We start from the raw sequence: 27,249 nt of genomic DNA on the forward strand, positions 1-27,249 counted from the left end.
TATATTATACATTTCTCATTAATAAAAGAAATAATCAGCTTTATCACAAGCTTGACTTCCCATCATGGCAGTACAGCTTAAAAAATCCTGAAAATTGATACTATGCCCTCTTTGTTTCTCAATTTAAATATAATAATCAATAGTTTTATAATTTAACCTCCTACAGTAAAGTTACTTGATATTCTTTCAGCACACTCAAAAATGAGTATGCATTTAGAAAACAGTGACAGAAAAAAACATGGGTTTTGTATATGAAGCAAGAAGGGGGACAAGATTAAGTCATTTTACTTTGATAGATGATATGAACCTGTTCAGGAGCTGCGTGGGAAAGCTTATCTTAATGGCTTTCTCCTTGGACACTTTTAGCTGCACTGCTTCTTAAAGAGAAGACAGTATCTGGAGGTAGATCAGGAGGTAGATTCATCTTGGCTATTGTATTATTTCAGCTCATCGATGAGATCAATGAAGTGCACAAGAGATAGACTTATTCAGTCTTTTATACTACAAAAAAGCAAAAGCTACCCAACTCCCCACATTAATTCCTCCCTACACCACCCCTTGAATCTCTTCTTAGATCCTTGCAATGCATGCTGCTCCTTTAGTTGTTAATTCCTTTGGCTTATCATTTCCACTACAGAGGATCTGCACTTTTTCTTGAAGCCTAAGGGAATTTTGCCAATGGAGTAAAACTTAAAGTGCTGAGCAAAACGAGCAATGAACCTAGAGTAATCTTTGCATGCAACTAAGTCACCCCATTTTTTTCTAAAATGTGTGAGCTTGAAATAAGATAATGCCATTTAGATTTCTACTCCATGCTTCATAAGCAGTTGAAAATAGCATATTTTTTGTCAGAAACAGAAAATGAGTGTGTAATGAATGCTGTTTTTCAGGAAAACATTGCTAAAAATTTTCAACTTGTTTTCCCTTCTGATACACAGAGAACTGAAGTTCATCCATTTTTTTTCCCATTGTCATATATACCTAAGCTCAATACAGTACCAAAGTAATTTTTCTGCGACTTTGCCTGTTTCTCCTTTTGATGGAATAGTGGTATAAAGAAGACCATCAAGATGGACAATTTTGAATAATTTATTCATGACTTCTTGGTTCCTATGAGTTGAGTACCTGGCATCACAGCATCGCTCTTGGCCTGTCCTATATATGCAAGGATACTGGTAATTAGACATTTTGTAAAGAATAAAAAGTTAGGCAACTCCTCCTTCCCTCCCTTTCACACAACAGTTGGAGCCAAATGGCTGTTCAAGCTTGTTATGCACAATCCTGTTGTTATAGGGAGAACTATTCCATAAGAAGATTAGATATTAGCTTAAGCTGCCTTGGTACAACTGAATAAGCATGAGCCTGCAGATATACAAATGCTAAATCCACTGGCATTATCATTTCTTAAGCATTCAGAAACCTCCGAGCTTTTCTAGATGGTAAAGCATCCTACTACACATAAGTCTATTTCACAGACATACTAAATCTGTTTATTTTGAATAGAGGCAGCATTGTTCAAGTTAAGTTACAGTGTAATAAAGAGATTAGGGCATTAGGCAACAGAATTATTAAAAGTGCAAGATTCTCAAAGTGAAGGGAAAGAAATTAATGCCAAATCCTCTATTTCAAACAAAAAAGCAATGAAATTTAAATTAAATCTAGCTCAAAATAATTTACCTTTTGGCATCATACATCAGTATTTTAAGTACCAGATCAGAAAGTAAATAACACTCCAGGTTGAATGAAAAATTACCCTGTCTCTTTTGATTCAGTGTGAATTTTCAAATTTAAAGTAACCTGTAGTGATTTATTTAGGGCACCTTGTTAAAGTACTGTTTGTAACACCAAAGTAGAGACAGGAACTTCCAAGATTTTAACTTGCTCCTGGAAATCTGACTGCATTTTATCTTTTTTCTGTTGTTCTCAATGGTTTATGGCAATTTGACAATAATGCAAACGAGCTATATATAACATTTTCTTTCACCTGCAAAGTAAAAATTCACAGTGAAAAGGCTCATCCGCTACCCCTCTCTATCAGAGTTTAACTAATAGGCGGATAGGTCCTATGCTGGACCCTGACACAAAACTCTCTTACTGTTAGTACACCAATTGCTATTATAAAGCAAAATCCTGCATCAAAAGTCAAAAAAAGTCAGTGATCCTTCCTGAGTAGAAAGCTTCTTTATTATAATATAAAGCTGGCTATAGCTGTGTTTCTGGCAGTATACATCAGTATTTCCATACCAAAGTACAAAGCCTGAAGACTAAGCACTTCTAAATTGTCTTTGAAGTGGTTCAATTTTTCATAGGAACAGATTTTGCAGATACCACCAGAAACTGCAGAAACAAGGTTGGGGGTGGAAATGTGGGTTGCTTTCAAAAAGTTATTAAAATCTAGTTATTTATAGTCTCTTTAAATCAAAGGGACTTTATAGTTGCCCTGCTTAGCTTCAGAATATTGTGCCAAATAAAAAATAAATAGTAAATTTTCTTACATTTAAACACCATTGACCACCATTTCTATCACTTTCTAAACCTGACCAATATTAAAAACTGATTTAAATGTTGAGAAACCATAAAATAGTCAGCTTACAGCAGAAGACCTAAACACAAGAAGCTCAGGCATCCTGTTTAAGCTCTTTTAAGAGAATACAATTTGCTGGTAGGTATACATCTCAGGAATACATCTACCCCCTTCTCTATTTACCCCCTTCTCTAGTTACCCCCTTCTCTAGTCAAGAAAGAGCAAAAAGGGAGCTACCTTTGTGACAATGGTGACCTTAAGAAATTGAGCAAAACAAACGTGAATATTCATGGAAAACAACAACAAGTCATCTTCTGCTAGTTGCACAATTATGCAAATGGTTAGAGATAAGCATTCAAACCACATTTTAACTCAAAATTAACTCTGTGTTATATTTCGGCTGTGTGCTTGTCCTAACAGAAATGGGGAACACCGCTGTGTGCTCTTCAGATAGCATGGAAGTCAGAAAACCTAAATACATATGAAAAGTTACTGCCTTGGGTTATCTACTGTGGACACAGATGCTCAGGATAAATAATTCACGCTAACAGACTCCTGACTGCAGAAAATAACCAAGCTTGCACGATCTCCTACCATTGTCAGAGACAGAATACCAGACTAGTTGGACCCTTGGTCTCCATCAGGAGAATTTCTTATATTGTTACCTCTGAGTTCAATTTTCAAGTGTTAGATCAAATGAGAACATTATCTTCTAGGTTTGAATACTCTATGGCATTCTATACCACTTCAGTATTTCCAGCACCTTTGAAGGAATAGAATGAATTGATTGATGGTGTTTCAGACATTTCAGACAAATCTGGGGAATTCAGAGATAACTATAGTAGGATTTTTCTTTTCTTTTCTTTTTAATTTTTATTTTTAGTCAGTTCTTTTCTGGAACACTTCTGTGTGGAGTCTTCATTGAACTACTTCTATGTCAGGAAGTCAGGGAGCATGCTTGTCATTCGAGGATTTGCGGTCCCCAGCCCCTCTAATCCAGAGCATCAACAAACACATTTAGCATTCAATTTGCCAACTCTACCTTATCTTGCACATAAGACAGAATACCTGGAACTGAAGAATGAAATATCTCTATATTAAGTTGTACTAATTCCTCCTCTTCTTCTGACGCTAGCCCTGTGGTTTCACTTCATTTATTCTTCTCTTTATCTCATTGTTCTGTGAGGTGGGAAACTTCTGCCTACTGTCAACAGTACTAGCTGCTGGGAAACACACCGCAGCAAACAATTACCCACTCACTATTTCAGTTTTCAAAAATGGATTTTGAGAAGAAAATTAGACAACCAAACAGCAAAATATTACTTTGGTCTAGACCCAAATTCCAAAGAGAAGACGTATCTATATTAACAGTTGCAGTTCTCTTCAGATTTGTGGATTGGCTTGTTTGGGTTTTGTAACATCAGCAGTGTTTTACCACGCTATTTAATGAAACGCAACTAGCAACGTAAAGACCCTTCCAGTGAGAAAGCAGGCTTAGCATAAATATAACTTCTTAATTTGTCTGTATATGCAGTTCGCTGATATGCTATGAGATTCAGTCTGCTACTGTGCACTACTTTTCTCCCTCTTGCTTACATGTCTGTCATACCAGCTTTCAAAAACAACCTTGTTTTTCATAAATCAGGCTGGGTTTACTTGAAATCAGCATTGACTTGCTTGTAAAGAACTAGCTTACACTGACTTTATTGGTTTACATTTGAATTACCTTGAGACAGTATAAAGGGCAGAATTATGCAGTGTTTAACGCTATACAAAATGTTGTGTTGTATCTTTCATATGAGTATTTTATCCCAAATCCTTTAAAGGGAAAATCAAGTAGAAAGACTAAGTAAGTGAACAGAATAAAAGTAACTAAAAGATTAAGGCAATGGAGAAAAAACTAGCTTGAAAAAAAAAGGTATCTATTTCAGTGTGCAAGTGTGAAAAAATTTTGGAATATACCCTATTCCTTTCAGACAGTTGAATGCTTTCCTTGTTCACAGCAGCGACACATTTTAGCAATATGACCCACTGTTTATCACTAATAACTAAAGATAGAAAGGGGCAAGGTTTCTTGCTGACCAGTACAACAAGGTCAAACTTTTCAAAAGAGAAGCAGATGACACAAAACTGGGAGGAGTGGTCGATATGCCAGAGGGTCCTGCTGCCATCCAGAGGGACCTCAATAGCCTGGAGAAATGGCCTGAGAGGAACCTCATGAAGTTCAACAATAACTGCACCACTATATGCTGCGCAGTGATCAGCTGGAAAGCAGCTTGGCAGAAAAGGACCTGGGGGTCATGGTAGGCAACATCCTGACCATAAGCCAGCAATGCATCCTTGCAGCAAAGAAGGCTACTGGTATCCCGCATTGCCAGTAGGTCGAGGGAGGTGATCCTTCCTCTCTACTCAGCACTGGTAAGGCCACACCTGGAGTACTGTGTCCAGTTCTGGGCTGCTCAGTATAAGGCATGGACATACTGGAAAGAGTCCAACAAAGGGCCACGAAGATGACGAACGGACTGGAGCATTTCTCCTATAAGGAAAGGCTGGGAGAGCTGGGACTGTTCAACCCAGAGAAGAGAAGGCTCAAGGAGGACCTCATCAATATATACAAATACTTGAAGGGAGGGTCTAAAGAAGACAGAGTGAGGCTCCTTTCAGTGGTGCCCAGTGGCAGGACCAGAGGCAATGGACACAAACATAGGAACTTCCCTCTAAACTTTTTTTACTGCGAGGGTGACTGAGGACCACACAGAGTGCCTAGAGAGGTTGCAGAGTCTCCCTCCTTGGAGATACTCAAAACACATCTGGATATAATCATGGGGACCCAGCTCTGGGTGACTCTGCTTGAGCAGGGGTGTTGGACCAGATGTGCCCAGAGGTCCCTTCCAACATCAACCACTTTGTGATTCTATGATTCTGTAACACAGACTTGCATCATATATGACTGAAGCCCAGTGAAGGTACAGAACTCAACTAAAGGGTTCAAAGCAGAACAAAAAGTAAGATGACAGCATCCTGTATAAAATCAAAATGAAACATGAATTGCATCAGGCTTAGCTTTAGCTGATACTATTAATCCTCTGCTTAAATGAACATTAAATTAAATAAAATAAAATTATTTGCCATGTACCAATACTAACACACTTAGTTGTTGGGTAATACATGATTTATGCGCAAACTTTGCTGATACAAATAAATGCCTTGATATAAACACTGATATAAATGTCCTGCTTGGCATATCCATAGGAAATTGCTAAACCTGTGAAGTATATCGATTTATCTTTTATCACATTGTTTCTCCATTTAGACACAAACAAGGGATCAAGGGTCTTTTCTGTTTAAATTAGTCTCTGTACTTCATAACATTAACATTACTAGACTGGTTGACCACTCATACTACCACTATGGACTTCATTATAACTAGAAGAAATGTAGGGCTGAGGAAAATAATAGACAATTATAGATAATAGACAAAGATACTTCTTCTCTCTCACTTCAACCATCTGAAGCTCTGTCAGCAAAAAAATCCTGAGTAAGGCTCATCCAGTTGCAACAAGAGGTACTCGCTGTTATCTCTACGTTCTGCTAGTTGATTGAACAGGTAGTTGTGACTAAGGAGTCATTTACACTAGGAAGACAGAAGCCTATAAAATGATCAAGGTAATGACAGCACATTATTCAGAATCCCCCACAAAATCAAGACACAGTTAGCTTCATTTTATGTATCTTTTGCAGTGCTTTTAACAGCACCTGGATAAGGAGCAGATGTGAAGATAAAATATTATTCCATAATGCTTTATGATCATAAATCTCATTTGGGTGTTTCCACTCTCATTTAATTTTATATCAGTTCAGGCAATGGGCCTACGTATTTCCATGAGCTGCATTCCATTCACCAATCTTCAGGAAGGAAATACTGTCAGTGTTTGAAAAGAGTTATTGACATGACGAGGGTAATTATGCTTTGGGGAGTAAAGTAACACAGCTCTGGTTCATGGACAGCAGAGAGACAAGTTATAATGTATGTGGTGTGCTGTGTTATTCTGTATTATTAGCCCTGCATGGCATTGCTAAAGAGAAATGGTGGCAAATCAGGACTAATATAATGGGAACTAGAGTATTTGTAATTCCCTCCTCAACATCTGTTGCATAAAATGTAATTTGCTCATTTGTGCAAGCTGTGCTTCTTTAGAGGCAATCTCAAAACCCTTTTTTTGGATGTACCTGCCCCAATTTCTACAATTTGAATGTGGCCCAAAATAGCCTGCGTTTCAATTTCATATAATTTGCAAATGCTCAGTGAGCAACCTGTTTATTTAAATTACATCAAAAACAAAGCAACACAGAGGTATGAGTGACCGGAGAGTCAGAAAGGAGGAATTCAAAGAGTGATTGGGGTTTTTTTGTGGGGTTTTTTTTTTTTTTTTTTCCCAAGAGGCAGAGCTCTCAGATCACCAGGAAGAATATTAAGGAAAGCAGTTAATATGTAGTTAAAGGAATCGTAATGCACATGAACATATGTTGTTTTACCTAATTTTGATCAACTTAAAAGTAAAAATGTCTTTATTCTTTCAGTTGGGTTTAACACACCATCTGGTTTAATTATTCCTTAGGTAGCACGCTATAAAGTTAATAGTAACAGTATTGTTAAGCCAATCAGAAAAAACGTTTCTGATGTGATTTTTCACCAAGGATGTTTCTCTTAAACCCATTGACTATGAGGTCAATGTAATAAGCTTTCGCATAAGTATTACGTTACTGCCAGCACTTGGCAGATGTTAACTCAGAATTGTCACCTCTATATTGACTCAAATCTGCTTACTCAGTGAAAGAATTTAGTCATAATCTAAAGTGTTCCTTTAACTCAAAGTTCCGGGCAGAATTTTAATTTTAGAATTACTTAAATAGTTTTAAAATAGTTAAGAATACATGATGGCATTTAAAAACACAAGATCTTACAGGTTTGTCTGTCATAAGGAAATAAATTGCAGTTTATAGGAGTCATGTTGATTAAAGAGTCAAATCTCAGTCCTCGTTTCAGCAAGGAAAGATACGCCCAGTGAGACTTCTGAAATCCACTGCTTTGATCAACTAGGCAAGTGAAATATGGAGTGTTCATTATTCATTATAATACCAGGGGGAAGGTAGGGAAGGTAGGGATTTAGGGATTCACTTCAACATTTTTGAGTTGAAAAGTGATTGCAAGCAGTTTTGCATAATCCCAATTTTAGAGGGTCCTGGTGAAATTCACCAGTCCACTCCTGCTCACTTTCAACAGCACCTAATTATTGTTTAAAATCCTAGCTAGAAACCACTTTGTGTTGTTTATCTTTAAAGCTATTATTAAAAAAAAAAAAAAAAAAAAAAAAAGAATGTTTAAACAAATTCTTACAGAACTGAACATTTTTTTATGGCCCTAACAAAAAAAAAAAAAAAAAATCTGTTTCCCCTGAAGGTGTTTCTGAACTGAAGGAGGGGGGAAAAAAATCCCAACAAATCTCTAGGACAGAATTTCCTCTCAATGGATGCATAAGAAATTTTGAAATGCACAACATACTGTTCTGAATTTGACAAAAGAAAGGAAGATTTAGAATACACTGTTGGTAGGGGAGTACTTCATATTCTCATCAACATAACATACATATTCGTATTCTCAAATGTAGTATTAATATTCTCATTCCCTATGAATTAAAGAGAGCAGAAAGTGGACTAAAGCCTTAGGAGTCATACTGAAAATTCACTTGAAGCAAACAGGTGTTTTCCTGATTGTTAGGCTTCATTGTCCATTGCAGCTGGATACAATTTATGACATAATACTTCTAGGCTAAATTACACCAGTTACAGCAGTGTCTGGTGACCCCATGAAATACAGGAGGCAAAAAAATAACTTAATTTCTCAACACCCATACTAAATGGAGCTAATGGAAATAATTTTTAGTTTACTAACTGCCTACAAATCTCATCCAACCCAAGGCTCCCTGAGCAGAAAACAGGTAGGGGACAGGAGGGCTTTAGGGACAAGTGTCATATAAGCTTGTGCTGTCCTTACACTTCGTTAGGTATCCATTTGTGGCTACGCCTGTGACTACTGGGCTGAATGACTTGTTGATATAACCAAGTAAAGTCATTCTTTGAACTAAATACACCTGTAACCCATAAATGATAAACAAATGATAGCAGACAATTTTGGGTACTTGAATGTGTTTTATCAACAGAACAAATGTTACCCAAAAGATGGGGATCTCTCCCAGGACTCATTTTGGGAAGTCCTAAGGATAAGTACATTTCCACTGGACATACAATATTGATGAATAGAAAAGACTCCAGCTGTAAGTTGAAACTTGAACTTAAAAAGTCTTATCAACCAGTTCAGAGGAGCTAAGCAACATGTAAGAGATTTCAGTAAATGAAGACAGTAATCCATAGGCAATTCCACGATTTTAGTCCAGACTTTTATCAGAAAGTGTAACCTCTCCCTTATCCCAGCTACATGTACCTACACACACCCTTATGCCAGCTATAGGACACAGGAAGCTATCTGTCTGAAAAGCAATTTGACCAAAAGAAGAAGAGGGAGAAAAAAAAAGCTGTTGGATGGGGATCACTTTCATGATCTGGCTTTCAGTGTGGTAGAAGGTCAAAGCCATGGTGACTTGAAGTGATTGGGAACCACTAGCCCAAGGGCTGTTAAATATTCTTCGTTCTCTTTGGATACTGCAGTTTGTTCTAATTTGTACCAAGTAAACAAAAATACCCAGGTATAGGAACATTTAATAAGTGTTGCTGGCTGGCAATTCTACTGTGTATGACCACCTACACCATGAATCACTGGCAATCAGTACTGGCAGTGGTTTAGAGTCTGTTATAGAATGTCTTCTGCATCAAGGGAATGGCAGCCTGTTCAGGTTCCACCCTCTCAAATAGAAATAATACGTGCCCTAAAAGTAACTTATTCATAACCAGTCTCCCTCACTGGCTTGTCCACAAGGGGCAGAACCCACAGTTTGGGAAACACATTGTTAGGGGCATTTTCAAGGCTATAGTTCTGATGAGACGCTGCACAACTTCGGCACATAATAGCTTAAATTAAAAGTGAGCAGCTGAGTGATATAATGGACTGGTTGTTGGAAGGGGGGAAAAAAAAAAAAGGGCAATAGAGAAATAAGTTAACAGCTAGATATTACCATCTCACCAATGCCTAACATTAAAAACAGCAATATCATTAGACAAACTCAAGACTGGAACAGATCTCTTCAAGTCATCAAATCCAATGCTTTACTATCACAGACCCCTATGTATTAAAATCCTTTTTCTAAATCAATTAAATTCCACCTCCAAACATTTTTTTTTTTTTGGCCACCTCCTTAGAAAAACATTCAAAAACCTCCTTACTCTAATAATCAGAGATCTTTACTGATGTCAGTGTACAAGCACTTAATCCTGAGCTAACTTTGTCCGTTTTGTTTTGGTTTTGGTTTTTTTTTTCCTCCAGTTATTTATTCTCCTGATGGACCTTATTGTATCTCTCAGCTGTTGTCTGACTAAACAAGCCAAGCACTTTTAAACTTCAGTTCTGGACTGGACATTTCATTCATCTGAACATCCAACCACTTTTCCGTCTAGTTCAGTATGAGCTTCTGAATAAAGGGAATTATACATAACTTTGCTAACAAAGTTTCAACAATGCTGTCTATACTGACATTAATACTTCTTGTTTTTCTAATTCACATTGGGGTCACACACCTTTTCACAATCCCAGTAATGATTCATTAGCTAACCTGCAACTAACCAGTAAGCCAAGGATCGCTATTTCTCATTTTACTGCAAAAAGTCATGCTGATAATTAATAAACACATAATGTTGTACTTCACCCCCTTTCTATTACTTAAGTCATCAATATCATCCACTGATGTTACATTTTTTCTTATAATCTGATGTATCAGTAGGATTTTAAAATGGAAGCTAAATATGGTATGTGCACCCTAAATATATTTGCCTCTTGAAGCATTAGATACAAAGCATTCTTTGATATTATTTAGACCCTCAACTTCAATACAAAATATCCCAGACTCATGTTGTATCAAATGATGCCATGGTTGAATCATTTGTTCTGAAACAGTGAAACCAGCCAAACAATAAATTTTACATACAGAGCCTACTGCCACAGCTATTTGATTTTATATGAAAAAGAAAATGATTAATGCTTTCCATTTAGTAGGAAACAGCTGCACTCCTAACTTTACTATCTGGAAAGCAGGAGGAGAAGTAGCTGTTCAAAAAAATCATATAATTTTTAGTGAAAAATGGCTTCAACTTTGGGAATAATTGCTGTTGCCAGTAGGCTGTTCGAAAATTACAAGCAAAGCCCTGAAATAAAATGTATTAAGATTCAGAAGATTTTTAAATAACTATCAATGTGAAAATTAATTACAAACATCAACCGTTGGCCTGTTCACACGTATCAGTAGTAAAGAATACACAATTCCACCTTAAAATAAACTCTCCAATCACTCACACACTACAGTAGCTACCTAACTCTATCGGGAAGCTGTTGAAAAGGGGAGCCTAAAGGATAAACAGAGAGTAACCACTCAGTCCCTTTCTGTCATTCTCCCTCTTTTATTGCGAGTTCTAACAACTTGATCAATGAAACAAGAGATCCCAAATTATTATACTTTTTGCCATAATTTTCTACGTGGAGAATTATATACTTGAGGAAGAAAAGATGCCCTGGGATTCAGTGAAGACAAAGCCTTACCCTATTGTTTCAGCTCCCATATCAGTCAAGCACAAGAAAATAGTGATAGCTTTCCTACAAAAAGTGTAGTGCTCTTTTGGAAAGGGGTTAAACCAATGATTGTCCCGGAGAGAATCTGACACAGTGTTTTCTAACTAGTGAAGTGATTGTTTTTCTGTAAATGCAGTTACAAGACCTTGATCTTGAGTTTTAATTTCCACATACAGAAATGTACATCACATTTATTTAGCTCAGACAGACTGTTCTTTTGATTGTGACTGCTGACCAGGTGTTAAAAGTACTAAACCATGCCACGGTCTGACACACCAGTGCTGGACGTGTTCCCAGCTGCTGGCCAGAATCTGATCACCTTTTTCTAAGCAAGGTGTTCAATAAAGTAGTAAAAATCCCTCCTGTCTAACACCACCTGTCAGCTGGGCTTCCGACCAGGCCACCAGTCTGAGACAGCACCTGTGGCTCTGCTGGATGACCTCCGCATTACGGGGAAAAGGAAGACAGTCATATCAATTCTAACAGACTTGGCAGCTTTGGTATAGCTGATCTCCAAAAAATTCCTATTTTCATCCCGAAGACAGCTGCAGAGGGCAAACAGTAATAGGTTGGAATTACTTGGGTCATTTTTCTGAGACCACAAACTCAGGTTAGGTTGGGCATTTCTTTTCTCCACCATCTTCAGACTCTCATAATGATCATACTCCTATCTACTCCTCATCAGGATCTCAGTCTAGAGTGTGAGCAGCAGAATGCACACAGAGCATTCAACTCTAACCCGTGCCAAGTGTGAACATAACAAATTCTGTAAAAGCTCCTGTTTAAAGAGGAGGCGGTAAGAACTGACTCCAGAAAGACCAAAACAATGCTGGAAGCTTGACAGAAGGGCTCCGAAAAACAAACTTTCTCTAGAATTGCTCACATTTACAAAGACGTTTGTGCTACTAAATCAGGTCAGAGCTTCAAAGACATCTTTTCTTCCTCATCTTTGGCTCAGACAGCCACAGCAGGAAAAATATCCCCCTGGCTTTCATCTAAGACCTACTGGAATTCACCTGCTCTTCAGGCATGAAATGGTCACTCATATCTCCAGATTTGCACTGAATGTATGGAAGGAAGAGGGAACTGTCATTTTATGTGGGAATCATGCTCCGAACAAGAAAATATTCAAAAGGCCATGCTCAGCACCAGAAAACATCCACTAAGCAATAAAAATGTCTACAAAGTTCAGTTCAAACTTTCAAAGGCTACACTGGTCTGTGAAAGTAACTTCTAACAGCATTGCCATTCCAAGAAAACAATTATGTTTGTCACTCCTGACAATGAAGTGCAAGAAACAAATTTTATGACGGTATTAGCATTGTTGTGATATTAATTCCCACGAGATCAAGGGAATAAAATAGAAACCCAATTTATTCAGATAAATTTACCCTAAATTTCTTCTTTTACACACAAAATAGAAAGACTTCTATAAATTAATTGAGTTATTTATTCTACAAAAGAGAGAGAGAGACGTGGTTGTTGGCAGTGTTTTATGAACCTGAAAGGCAATGGGGCCCATAAAACTCCTTGACACTTGATTTTGAGCTTCACAAAATTAGAGTCTGTACCTCATACCTGAAGTGTTAAAAAGACTAGTTCCTTTTGCCCGATTCATGTACCAGCCAAATTTCCTGCTACCAAGAATTTTTTTCATATTTACTCCCTTCTCTTCAAAAAATAATAGAGTTTAAGTTCCCTGTGGTAATAAGTCTTTTATCAAAGGCAAAAACAACAGATGAATTATGCCTGTCCTGCAAAAAAAACATGCATGACCACTATTTTTCAATGTTATTGAAAACATACGTAGAAAATGTACTTATGATTAGAAACATGTTGTTAGTGTAAGATCAATATTCTTCATCTTACATAAATCTGCTTTTCATGTGTATAGAAACAAGTCAGGCAATGGAGGAAAAAAAAAAAATACTATAAAATGAGGCTTATTCCGTGCATATGTGTACCTACATGGTACAGACAGAATCACTCTTTTATGAATGCAGAAGTTCTACATATACATGAAAAAGTTTTCAAAAGTTACACGATGCCAAATTGAACAGAAAACCAAAGCACGTTTTAAGAATGATACCTCAAAAGTACCTTTAGAAATCTTGCTGTTTTCTTAATTACTTAATTTAAACAGGAGTAGGAAAATAATCAGGCAGGTTGGAAAAAAAAAGGTAAAGGTAGAGTTTGGTAGATATTTTGATAGCATATGCATGAATTTCACATGTGGAAGCTCTTCTTCCTTTGTTAGCTTCACTGGTTCCGACACTGATGCAAATTCCAATGTGTTGTTTCACCATTAGTCATCTTAAATCTAAGTTCAGGGGAAAAAAAAGAATGAATATCCTCTCTTTTCACCATTAATTCTCTTTCATTATCTGCAATTGATTTAAAAGGAGTGTTTTCAGCTGTTTACAGACAATAAATCATTCCTCATTTAGACAATAAATCATTCCTCATTTTGTGTGTTTAAACCTACTCAAATTCCTTGTTCTCAGGAAATAAACATTATAGTCATTTTCCTGGAATAATATCAACTGTTAACATATGTAGGTTTTAAATGTATCGAGCAACATTCTTTCTGCCCGAGTACAGTCCCAATAACAGCTACTTTCAATGTGAAAGCAAATACATTTTTATGGTTATCACTATTGTACTTTATAGAGCTGAGCACTGCAACAGTGGATGAACCTCCTGGCCAAGATTCGTGTTAGCATGCACAGCAACTGAATGTTAGCCAATAAACATTCCATAAGATCTTGATTTTCCTGCCTCTCAGCTAAAATATTACCAATGTCGGGAATCAGTATTTTGACAGTTTGTTAACAGCTTTAATTCCTCCACTATGGCAGTTCTTGCATTAAACACAGAGACAGAAGCAGACGTTCCCTCTTTCACCGAGTACTCCCTGACTGGCAGTAACATTTCAGACTCAGGTGCCTGCGGAAAAGACAGAGAGACAAGGCTCGACACAGAACCCACGACCTGAAAGCAAGAACTCAACCCAACTCTTTGCATTCTTTAAATGATCTGCAACCACAGACATCATACTCTATAAACCAATCAAGCTATTTATCTTAGAGTCCTAGAAAAAACTGCTGTTACCAATATTTAAATATTTAAGTGGTTTTGTATAATCTTGGAGGAGAGACCCACAGAAGAAAAAAATTTTACGTTTACTGATCAAACTAATAAGCAAAGTTACTTGTCTCAAAAATTCCAGAAAAGATATAAATTAACCAATATGATGCATTTGTTTTCAATGAAGCAAAACTAAAATGGATGATCCAGAGTATCATGTGGTTTTCTCCCATGTGTATGCCTGTGTTTATACATCAATCAGTCCTGGGATGTAAGTAGGAGGCAAAGGAACCAGCCTCAGTGTGAATTTACAAGCTTTCATTTTTTAAGGACAGAATTTTCTGACAGTTGTCAAATCAGGTTGAACCTGATTTGAAAGGTGCTCTGTTGACTTTTAAAGAAATGCTGTCCAAGTCTGCAAATCAAATCTGCAAATACAACTTCCTTTTCTTTTCAAAGTGGCAGCAAACAAAATTCAAAATTTTGCTTCCTCCATTATTTCTTTAGATTTATACTTGGTTTTCCTTCTAAGGTTTTCATATTACCTTCAGATAAAACAAACAACCAACAAAAAGCAACAAAACCCCAACAAACTCATGACACTATCTCTGCTCTTCGGGGCGGGGGGGGGGGAATCAGCAAATTTAGAGATGTGGGAAAAAAATGTTACATTTTGATCAGGTAAGTTCAGCTACAGTGCTACATCCTGAAAACAAATATTTGCATTACAGAAATATACACTGAGAAGAGCAAACCAGAAAGCAAAATAAGAACATGAAATTGGTCGAAAGCATACTTTAGAAATGCTGCTCTTTGACTTTACAGAAGAACTCTAAAATTTTCATTCTATATACTTTATGTGACCGTCCCTTTCAAACAAAGACCAAAACCAACTAGCTCTGGTTTAAGTTCTAGCTTCCTGGCACCCACTTTTAAGAGAACTATTCCTGTTCCTCTACGGGAAAAATGCATATTATCCAGACAAAATGTAGGTATCCTTTGTCACACAAAACATACATGACCTGAGTAAAATTAACATGCACTTGAAATTTAGACATCCCTGTCATGACAAGTGACATACACTCATCATATCTACCAGGGCTCTCCAGCATTTTGGCAACTTAAAATGTTTGTTCAAATTACATGCACAGAAACTGAAAGCATATTTTCTTCTCAACAGTTCAGTTCTAACCCTCTGCGCGTAGTCATATCTGTTGCTGTAATATACTTTTGAAATAATTCAGAACAGAAGAAAAATTAAACTCTAATTTTGGATGCATTATATTCTCTCTGCACTGCCAGTTTACAGAGTTCTAATAAGGTACCTACATGTAAGCCTACAGTATGCCATATCACAGAGTTTATAATTGGGCTCAGAGAACTTGATGCATGTGGAAGAAAAAAAACAAAGCCCAATTCTCAAATCTCTGCAGATCCAGCAGTTGGGAGAAAAAGTCTCTACACATATATCAAGTTAATTTGTCTGAGAAGTCACTGGCAAACTGTGATTCACATAGCTGTACCTGTCAGACCGAGTAACAGAAAAGCATTTCAGAAAGTGGCAAGACAAACAGTAAGGCCAATTCACCTGACCTCAGATAAGAAAAATAAGAAAGTAAACCTGAAAAATATAGAAAAGTAATATTGGGACTCTATGCCAACACGGAGCACTAAATTCCAAAAGAAGGTCTCAGGAAGGAAATGGACATCAGTTACTATAAGCAGTGAAAGGAGAGGCAGTGAAATATATTGGGAAGGTGCTCTAATAAGGTAATGTAGGAAATATTTTCCTGAGGTCTACAAATTTGGACTTTGATGGACAAAAAATCCCCCATAAATTTCAGGGAATTAACTAAACAAATGAGAACAGTAGTTGCCTCATTTTATTTTGCATCTGTGCTTCAATTAAAATATCAGGAGGAAAAGATAACTTTAACTCTATGAAATTAAGGATTCTGAAGGACATCCCTTTCCTCTACATAGAGATAAATTATCTGAGAAAACATGAACCAATAGTTCTCGGCATTACATATGCTCAATACGATGTCAGTCTTACAAAGTCAATGTAATATTTGTGCCACAGAATATACTGGTTTACCTACGCTCCTGTCAAATGTCAAAATGGAAAAAGATAAGCATTAAGCTGTTTCATAGGAATTACTTTTGAAATGCCACCAACTCAAGCACTATAAGTTGTTTTTAAACTAATTCCTTGGAATTGTATCTGAAATACCACAAATCCATTTATCATAATTACAAGTGGCAGCTCATGCAACTTGTTATCACCCAAAGAGTTCACAGCAGCACTTCACAGAACTATGCAAAAGTATGGGAAAGGAAGCCCATATAATACCATAAACTGTGAAAAAGTCTCTTGGGTAAGACATTGTAAAGAAGATTATATTAGAAAATAATCACATTTATAGACAAGATTAAGGTAGAGATCTTTAGTTACACAAGCAGCACAACAAGATATGGCCAGCTGTTAGACAAAAAAAGTCAATGAAGATACACAGCATGGAAAAAGGTGAAAAGCAGCAACATGTGCCTTGAACAAAAACATGTTGATAAAAGAATGAGGTACAGAAGGCAACAAATCTCTGCAGATGAAAAGGACTGCAAAAGTAGCACTTATGCTGAAGAATGTAGAATTGGAGGAACCGCTTAGGTCATAAAGCCCAATACTCTACCAAAAATAACCACATAACATAAACTCTTTTCATATATACCTTTTATTTTCCAGGTGAGGGAAGAAGAAAGGGCAGGAGGAGTTGAGGGGGATGGCACTTCAATACTCAGTGCAATTCATATCTGCTCTTATATTCAAGGCAAGCATTTCTAGTCATCTTCGCCCCCGCAGCTTCTGATATATACATACACACTGCTCACCTATAAACCTTTTCTTACCTAAATCACTATTAGATGAAGGTGATTCAGATGTATTAATCACACTATAAAAGGCTGCATGGTGCAAAAGTGTTTAATATTGTTTCGAATGGAAGACGCTAAAAAAATGAGACAAAGAATGATAAAGCTGATAACCTTTGGTATACTCATGTAAAATTCACCTAGTTTCCAACTTTTTGGAAAAAGACAGTATTTTTAGAGTGCCCAGAGTGTGAAAATACTGGCAACCAAACTGGAGAATTTACAGTAAAACAAAACACATTGCAAAAAATGTTGAGGACACAAGCTGTTTGCAAAGATGTCTCCAGAAGATCCCAGTAATTTATGCCAACTACATCCCTCAATTTGTACAAATTTGGTGCAGTAGTTCAGTATATTGACCTACAGTCTTAACGAATCTGTATCACACACCTATTTTTCTATGTTTTTTCTTCCCTACAAAAATACCAAACCAGTTACTTGGCATTAAACATGTAAATATTAAGCGTGCACCTTAAAAATAAAATAAGCAACATTCTAAAGATGCTGTAAGGAAGGACTGGATTAGTGTGATGACGTGTATGTTAAAATCTTAGCAAGTTGTCTAACCTTCTTTTTAGTCAACAAAGACAAGTCTAATCTTCTTTTTAGTCAACAAAGACAAGCAGTTCTGCAGCACAATTTACCTCAAATTGCATCATGTATCTACAACAGATCACATGAACTGCACAGTAAAAATGTCTATGTTTCCACTGACTTTAAAAGGAAATTATGGTAAATATAGATGACTATACTGCAGAAATCTAAAGTAAGGGAAGACCAGTCGTATCCAGATGGAACTGAAACTATTTGTCAGCCAACGGGATCTGAGTTCCAGACCACGTGTTAGGTTTTTTTTCTAGCTGGAACCGATAAATTAAAAGGAAAACATCTATGAAATTTTTTTAAAACAGTAACTTAAAAGAATCATTATCGCAAGTATTAGGATATACAAAGACATGTTAGGTCAAGTGCCTTTCAGAAGATAATTTCAGGGAAATTACCACCTTTTAGTAATGTTCAGTAAGAACAATATTTAAAACCTCTTGGCTTTATTTCAAATATTTATATGTTTTTACTGAGCACAAATATACACAAACATATATACTCATCTTAAAATGAATGTTCAATAAAGCACTACTAACAGTGTATACAGAAAAAGCTCTGAAACACCTTTCTGATATGTTTCAATAAAATGATCTTTAAGATTAACTCAGATTATTGTATTAGTTCAATTCAGAAAATAATTTTATATTTTTATGATTCAAGCCTCTATACAGAACTACTTTGGAATTAGTTCACTATTCAAAAAATAATAGAAAAAGTCACGTTTCTTTTAGGTTGCACAGAAGAAAAGAGTCTATCCAAGGTATAACTAAATACAAAGTCTATTTTGGTTCAAAAAAATGAGCAACTGGTGAACCCCTTCAGTAACACCAGAGAATGCTATCAGTAATAGGTAACCTCTCACAACATCTGTTACACTCGTATTTAGTTTAATATTAAGCAAGAGGCCAAAAGTCATAGAATGGTTTTGGTTGGAAGGTACATTTAAAGACCATCTAGTCCAACCCTCCTGCCATAGGCAGGGACACCTTCCACTAGATCAGGTTGCTCAAGACCCCATCCAACCTGGCCTTGAACACTTCCAGTGATGGGGCACCTACAACTTCTCTGGGCAGTCTGCTCCAGTGTCTCACCACTGTTACCATAAAAAAATCTTCCTTATGTCCAATCCGACTCTACGCTCTTTCAGTTTAAAACTATTGCCCCTTGTCCTGTCACTTGGCCTTGGTAAAACAATTATTTCCACCTTTTCTGTAAGCCTCTTTCACGCATTGAAAGGCCGCAATAAGGTCTTCCTGTAGCCTTCTCTTCTCCAGGCCGAACAACCCCAACTGTCTCAGCTTTTCTTCATAGAAGATGTGTTCCAGAGCCCTGATCAGTTTTGGGGGCCTCCTCTGGCCTTGCCAGAAGAAGTGCTAGAAGTCACCGTTCCCACAGCATTTCCACACTTTTGATTGCAAGTGAATCATTTAATGAAAAGTGGAAAAGCTTAGCTTAAACCCACTTCTGTCATCTGGCTAAGCTGTTCTGCCAAACTTTGCACTGGTGTAGTTCAATGGAAAAATTAAACATTCTGCTAAAAGGGATACTGACATCTGAGAGTATTGAAAGTGACACAGGCGTTTGGGGTTAACAGTATCATATTGGCAGTGTATCATCTCTTAGAACACATTTGTCAACATCAGAGTTCTAAGATAATTGGGGGCAAATAGTTCTATGAGTAAAATTAAAAGCCACTATAAATTAAACTATGATTAAGAATAACACAATAAGAATTCCCTTTTAAATTTCTCATTTCTATAAGAGTTAAGGACCTTGCTCTCAGATGATGCAGCTTTGTCTGCTAACAGAACCAGCGGGTTCTACTGCTGCGCTTGACTACAGTCAGTCACTACAATTCTTCATTACAACGGATGAAAAATCAGGAATCAGTCCAACCAACACAACTTGCAATTTGAAACGTTACCAATCTCCTAGGCATTCTGCTCTGGGCTTTTATTCAGTTTCTGGTACACAAAATACAAACAGAGCACAGATGTTAACAGTGTTTTGGAATTAACCTCTACACAAAACAAAACCAGAGACAGTCCCAGTTCTGGACCTTCAAAACACCAAACCAAACAATGGGGTCATAGCTCAAATTGCTACTTTCAGGCACAGGTGAAGAAAGAAGGAAGCTTTATTTTGCCAGGTATGTGACCCTAAAAATATCGTAAGATCCTGCCCTGTTAAAACACTCTCCTGTTGGGAGAGCAAGAGATGCCAGTGGTGGAGGGCTCTTAAAAAGACAAGGGTCAGCTCAAAGCATGTCTTAGCTCAGGCTGCAAGAGAACAAGGTGGAGAACATCAAAACTAAAAATAAGTTATACCAACCTACAGCCTTGAAGGGAATTGTAACCACAGAAAAAACAGTAGCTAGAGGTCTCTCTAGATATAGTTCATGTTTTCTCCAACAGCAGCATATCGTTTGGCAAAATAAGTAACATTTTGTTCTAGAGAAGTAACTACCTTATTGCCGTACTGGGCCACAGGCATTTCAGAGTGCTAGGAGACACAAAACTGGGGATGGTATCGAGTACCTAGCTGTTGCACAGAGACTGCTTTGAAAAATAGTCAGTTATGCTCCTCACCTGAGATTTAGACAAGATACTCTCCTGTTATCTGAAAGCAATCAAGTGTTTGCAGAAAGGTGTCAAAAGAAACAGTCCATCCAGAGATCGAAATAAGACACAGGCCACAAAGTCTTCAGATCAATAGATCATCACATGAATGCAAAACCCTCTACCATTATACTTGTGATTCCCGTACTATAGCCAAAGCCCATTTATTGAAAAACATGCACAAAATCTTTGAAATAAACCTCTACACCAGAAATATTGGAAAACATACTCTAAATACGGTTCATATATTTTCAAATAGTCACCACATAACATTTTCCTATTTGCAGGGCTAACATAAAAGCATATCCATGAAGAGATGACTTCCCAAAACATCTAGAATAGCAATTTTGCCAGCCATCTGTGCAAAAAGCAGTGTAATTTCCCTTTAAACAGAGGAAAAAAAAAAAACTAAACAAACCCCCAGCGGAACAACACACCTGGCCAAATACGAAAAAATTCTGGTTTGAATTTAGCAAAAAAGAATATGCAGACCAGGAAGACTGTGGTTAATTAATGCTATCTAGATTTGCCTATGTATGTGACACTTCCGTACGTAGTTCAGCATCCAAGTGCTTTTCTGAGTTATTGACAACATTCAAGGCATATCTCTAATAAAAATCATTTGGCAGGCCAGATGCTAGAATAGCTGGCAACGTGGGTTTTTTTCACATAATAGCCTTATGGTTAAAGCACTTGCTAAGAAAGCACTAAATTACATCTAAAAACTGAGAGATTTCATACCCCCACCTTCTAGCAGAGAAGAATGAGGGGGAAAAATCCCACTCACAAGGCTAATTCCAGTGAAGCATTTACTACCGCTTCTTCAATGGACTCAGAAAGCAAAGAGTGAAAGATTAACGGGACCCCAATAAAAGAAGATCCAATCTACCCCATGCTTACACCCTTAGCTGGAGCAGTAGGGCTGTTTTCATGGTCTATGGTAAAAACAATACAATACATAGTATAAACAGAGGAAAAAAAGGCAAGTCAAAGAGGTCTCGATCTCTCTCCTAGCAACCCTGCTGAAAGACATGGAATACTCCACTGCCACATATATAATCGAAAATATCCATTTCTTTCTAGTTTCCCTTCTATACCTGTTTCTCATTATATCCACCCATATCAGTGGCTATACTTGCAACGGAAGTAAGAGTTACCAGAATTCAAATACATTTGAGAAATTGTAAATGCTGCTTACTTAGCCTTAAAGTGTTGAATTCAACACTAAAAGCTGTAAGAAGACATTTCTTATGTTAACGCCAATGACTTCTATGTAATACCTGATCTGGACAGACTACAACATAACTGGTGAGACAATCTCAATGTCAGTTTGGTACTCACATTGACAGACAATATTTTGTAGAGGCCATTAAGTTCAAAGCACTGGTTTTAATTCAAAAAACGAACCTTCTTAAAATGGCACTGCTGGGATGTTATATAAAGAGACAAAAAATTAGTATCTAGCTTTTCTTATTTAATGTCATAAAAGCATTATTTTTTATTTCTATACACAAATGAGACTGAAAAAAAGTCTGAAGAATGATGGTTGCTCTGTATGTCACATTCATTCAGGCTGCAGAGTTTGGAAAAAATAGAAGCACAGTAATTCTTGCAGAAAACATAATAAAATTACAAATCAGTTTGGACAGATTAAAAAAAAAAAATCTGTCTTTTTCATTTGTAAAAAGCAGAGAAAGTGATCCAAATCATATAGGATGAGTAACAGGAGCTGTAGGCCTTTACTCAGAGATGACTTGTTTGCGTCCAACATAAATCAGCAGTGACCACTTATTGTCTAACAGCTGTTGAGTAGCCAATGCATGATGATATGGTAGCTCCTCTTAGAGAGTTGTCCAGGTGACAGTCACAGCTAATTGCCATCCCTGCTGGCAATCTCAAATAGCGTAAGGAAACAATAAGACCTAGAGACCATAGTAGCCTGTGTCTTGTAGACAGAAACCAATTCCAGAACAGGATGATGAAAAAATGTTTCCCAAATGAGCAAAGTCCACCCAATATGTAACGACAGGATCTCAATTTAAGGTGAGGTCAATATAGTATTTCTCATGGGAATTATCTGTATTTTGTATGATATCAAGCAAAATCTTTGAGACGCTTTTGTTATTTATGCTGATTGATTTTTTCTGCTGAACAAATTCCACAGGTTTAAATAGTAGACCGCAGAATCAGTAATTTACTAGAACCCACCAGTATTTCATCATTACAATGTTCTTATTTTGTATTCTACAAGCAAAAGAAATAATGAGTTAGGAGAACATTTCCTCTTTCCATTTCTTATTACTGTGAAAGAACATGCACTTACAATGCAGAACTGTAGACTTATGGGAAATATTTTGCATTTTGGACTTTTGAATTCTTTTTTCCTAGTACTATCACCATTTAGTCAGCATAAATTCCGGGCTTCATATTGCTCTCTTTTGTAGACAATACTTAAAAGAAGGTGAACTTTCCAAGTACCATTCAGTTTTGGTAGTTCCTTTCAAAAAACCCATTTGCATGCCCTTGTAAGTAACAGAACAGCAAAACCCATAACACCACAGTGGTCTAATGTTCTATTTCTTATGCTTACAAAACTGTATAAAATAAGGAAAGCCAAAAGCTCCTAACAGCCATGACCTTGCTAAAGCTGAATCACGTTGTTGAAAAAGTCATCATTTACATATAAAACACCTCAGTATTTACAGCAAAGCCAACTGAATAAATACGCTAAGAAATAATTCTGAATCAAAACCATGGTATTTTTAGATTTCTGATGTAGCATTCAGCTTTGGTACCACAGTAAGTCTCTTTAATTTGACCAAACTTTTTAAACACGGAAAAATGTAAATCCCAGTTACAGAAGGAGAAAAAAAACAACCCAATGTACCTTAACAATATAAAACCAGTAACTTAAAGAATTCACTGTAGGTACTTCTCTCTGGTCTACCACTGTTCCTTAAACAAGTATGCTGAATGTATGTCTGGGATCCAAAAATGTCACAACTCCTCTAATTCTGAACTGCCATTGAAGGTGGTCACCCTCTACAGGAGGGCCTTCTGAGACTGTTTTTACATTTACTGATGGTTCTGTTAAGTAAACTAACTCCTTGGTGGTCACACCAAGGACCATAAACAGCCTATTTCTACTACTTAATTTTCGCCTTCTCCTGTTGAGAACCTACCAAATCAGACCATTTTTCTTCAGATGGAGAATATTACATTATATTTATCACTATAGCAACTAACCTAATTGATTTGATGCAGGTTTCTCTTCCACCATAGGATGGAGCCACTATCCCTAAGTATAATCTAAACATTTAAGGAAAAAATTATCAGTTTATGATTTTACCATGTCAAAGAGAACACAATTGGGCTTCAGAAATTAAAGTATAAATGAAAGTCTAATGGAATGCACATATACATCCAGAACACGCTTTATAAATACACTTATCTGTCAAGTGAAAGTCAGAGTATGTTGTTTACTGGTTGCTCTCAGTGATAGGGATGACTATTGTACAACAAATTCATTCCCAGAAACAAAGATTCACAAAGCAATTAGGGGAAGGGGAAACAACATTCATATAACTGATTCAGGAATAAGCTTTTTCAGACCAATACACTAAAAATGAAAATAAGCAAGGTAGATCAAAAATTTTATTTATAGTACTACCTAAAAAAAAAAAAGAAATATGTAAAAGTCTTTAATTTTTTTTTTTTGTTTGAGTTGCAGGGTTTGATGTAAATGTAGTAAAATGATACAGTGAGAAATAATTAGATAGAAGGTTCCTGTAATTACTTTAATAATGGATTCACCTGTATTGTTTTTTGTTTTTTTTACAGAAGTTTGCTTGATATCAGAAGTTTAAGTTGGTATACTTCCATATACCTGAATATAAGGTGTGTGGAAAAATACAGAACACCTTACATTGTCAAGTTCTTTTCTTTTATTTCCTAAGAAATATGGCAAGGCTATTACTCTTAAAACATAACTGACACCCACCCCCACCCCTCACTCCAGTTACACTTCCCTTCAAAAAATAAGGCACCAGATGAAAAAAAGACTGAATAAACCCTAGATGATTTTTAAAAGAATTAAAAAAATGTGCAGTACTACTTTACCTAGAAATAGCTTCACATTTTTTTGCCTTGATTTTTAAAAATCTTCACTCTTTCGACAGAGCAAGAACATTTTTTGCAATTTTTCAAATACTACCGCTACAGAAAATGTTCACGGCGCTTCATTAACATTTGGAATTGCAGTTATCAAATCAGTGAAAGATTACATAAATGGTGGAGTGTTTTGACACTGCATATTTTAAGCTGCATGGTGCTTTTCAGCACTATATGGAATGCAGAGTGTACTACATCTTTGAGGAACACCATCTACACTGGCTGAGAGAACTAATTAGAAACTGGTGATTTAAGCACACCAGAAGCTGCTTTCATATGATCAGCTAACATTTGCATTGTTCAGTATCAGGAAACAACGCAAAAAATAAATAATGAACAATATATAACAATTCAAATGGACAACTTAATTCCTTAGAACGGAACATTGTCAAACCTCTCACTGCTGAATATAAATAATTTTTAATGTGCCAGAGTTTACAGTTAACTCTTTCTGAAGCTATGCTGATACAAGGTATCTGCACAGAAGAACTGATACCTTATCATAAAAAGCCTGGGACCCTCCAGGCATTTCTAGCACAAACTTGATAAAATATTTCCTATTACTAATCTACAGCTGAATTCCCTTTACACTTGAGCTATTCATCCTGTAATATGCATTTACTGAATCACATAACTCCCAGTATGCACATACATTCTTTCAAATCCAAGTTTGTTGCTTAGTATACCCTCTATATTAGCACGGTGAATATGGCATTATGTACAAAATGAAATGATTTAAAAGTGTGGCCTGTTTGATATGGTTTTTCATGAGAAGCATAATGCAAAATGTGCTAAATTACAAAAAATAATTACAAAATATGTTATTCTTTTTGGAATAAGCCTCTTTCACTGTTGTCAGTACGGAGAGTCCCTGTAACATGTAAAAAAGTGAATTAAAGGTTCTCTTAGCCAATTACAATCTTGTTTCAGAAAAAAACCACCACACAGAAAAATGGAGAATATAATACGGTTGGAGGGAATGGAATAGAGGGTTAAGAAATGCAGCAGGCATGCTCCTGAAAATGAGAATCCATTTCCTATTCATCAAAACCTACACCTATTACAGCTCCACAAGACAAGCCTAGTGCAAAGTCTTTTATGCTACAGCTAATGAAAGGAACACACACTACGGGTAAATTACAGACCACATTCAGCTCAGGTTGGGAAAATACAGTGTAGATTAATTTTGGAAAAGTTGTGCAGGTCCCTTCTGATAAATTACGTATTTTGTTTTTATTTTTGCATAGAAACTGCATTTTCTACTGTTTTTGAAAGATTCCCACTCTGGAACTACGCACTAACTTGCATTCCCCAGAAGTATGGGCATTAACTCTATTTATATTACATAACTGCTTACAAATGACACTTGCCCAGAGCAACAAAAAACTAACAAGAAAAAAAAATAAAGACCTTTAAAAGTCCTAACAGTCCAGGCACTTGATTCTTACAGATACCTTGTCTGCAACTCAGTGTGATCAGTGGACGATCTATCAAACCCAAAAAAGAATATACCAAACTCTACAGGTAACCTGTGATGCAGCTCTAAAACTGACAGCACGGGCTTACCAAACTGCTGAGGGTACGCTAAGGAAGTGCCCGGGTGTTCCAATGCAATTTCACAGTCAGAGGATCACATATGATCCCGGTGATGTTAAGACATCTGTCACTTAACTAAGTATGTGCTTCCTAAAGGAATGAACATAAGCAAGACAGCTGCTGTTCAGGGAAGGTGGAGGGGGGTAGGAGAGTGTGTACGTGGAAAGAGCAGACTGGGAGAGAGCTGGTAACATCCTATGATAAACAGCGAACAGTGGATTGCTGTTACTACCACTAAAAAGTTTGCGCCTAAGATCCAAGAGATGTTTCTGTTTGGACTGGAAATGTCACATCTCCGACCTAAGGACACCTCCTGCTCCCAGAAAGCAGCAGTATCAGAGTGTCGCTCTAGCAGCTTTACCATGGGGGAGCGGGGAGAAGCGTGGAGGTGCCAAGTCCAAGGCACAGCACCTAACCCCTGCCAGCTTCAGCGCTCGGCCTGCGCCAGTGGCGTCACCTCAGGCGGGAAGGGCGTGGGTTTACGCCCAGTAAAAGCACCAGGACAAACATGTACTTACTGCAGTAAGCGATTAGGAGACTAGCCAGGATCATGATAGCCCAGAAAGTTGAGGACATGCTTGGCAAGGCGTTGGCATCTTTCCTACTGCTTCTCCTGGGAGATGGAGCCATTGAAGCCACTTCCCCAGTAGGGGGGTGGGGAGGGGGGGGAAAGTCAGACAGTTTCACCAGTCGGCTCTCCCCTTGACTGATGGCCTTTCTCCACGTGTAATCCCCAAGGAAGGCATCTTCCAACCACCCCAAGGTTCCTCAGCAGCAACACGGTCCTGTTGCAGGCACCATCTTCCAGCCGGAAAGCCAAGGCGACTCTAAAGCGTGCAGGACTTCAGCGCGGTGGCCGCAGCCAGCTCTCCTCCCGTCCCTGTGGTGAGATTCACCAGCCCGGTGGGCTTCACTGCCCCTCGGGA

General features: G+C 37.2%; 1 protein-coding gene across 1 annotated transcript in view; it reads right to left on the reverse strand.

Moving 5' to 3' along the window:
- Positions 1 to 26,953, reverse strand: part of FAM19A5 (family with sequence similarity 19 (chemokine (C-C motif)-like), member A5) — a 366,191-nt gene extending 339,238 nt beyond the window's left edge. Inside the window, exon 1 of the mRNA XM_009883214.1 lies at positions 26,842 to 26,953. Coding sequence (XP_009881516.1) covers positions 26,842 to 26,953 — 112 coding nt within the window. The remainder of the gene's footprint in view (positions 1 to 26,841) is intronic.
- Positions 26,954 to 27,249: the final 296 nt, after the last annotated feature.

The sequence above is a fragment of the Charadrius vociferus genome, unplaced genomic scaffold (assembly GCF_000708025.1).
Source record: "Charadrius vociferus isolate BGI_N301 unplaced genomic scaffold, ASM70802v2 scaffold363, whole genome shotgun sequence".
Classification (NCBI taxonomy): Eukaryota; Metazoa; Chordata; class Aves; order Charadriiformes; family Charadriidae; genus Charadrius; species Charadrius vociferus.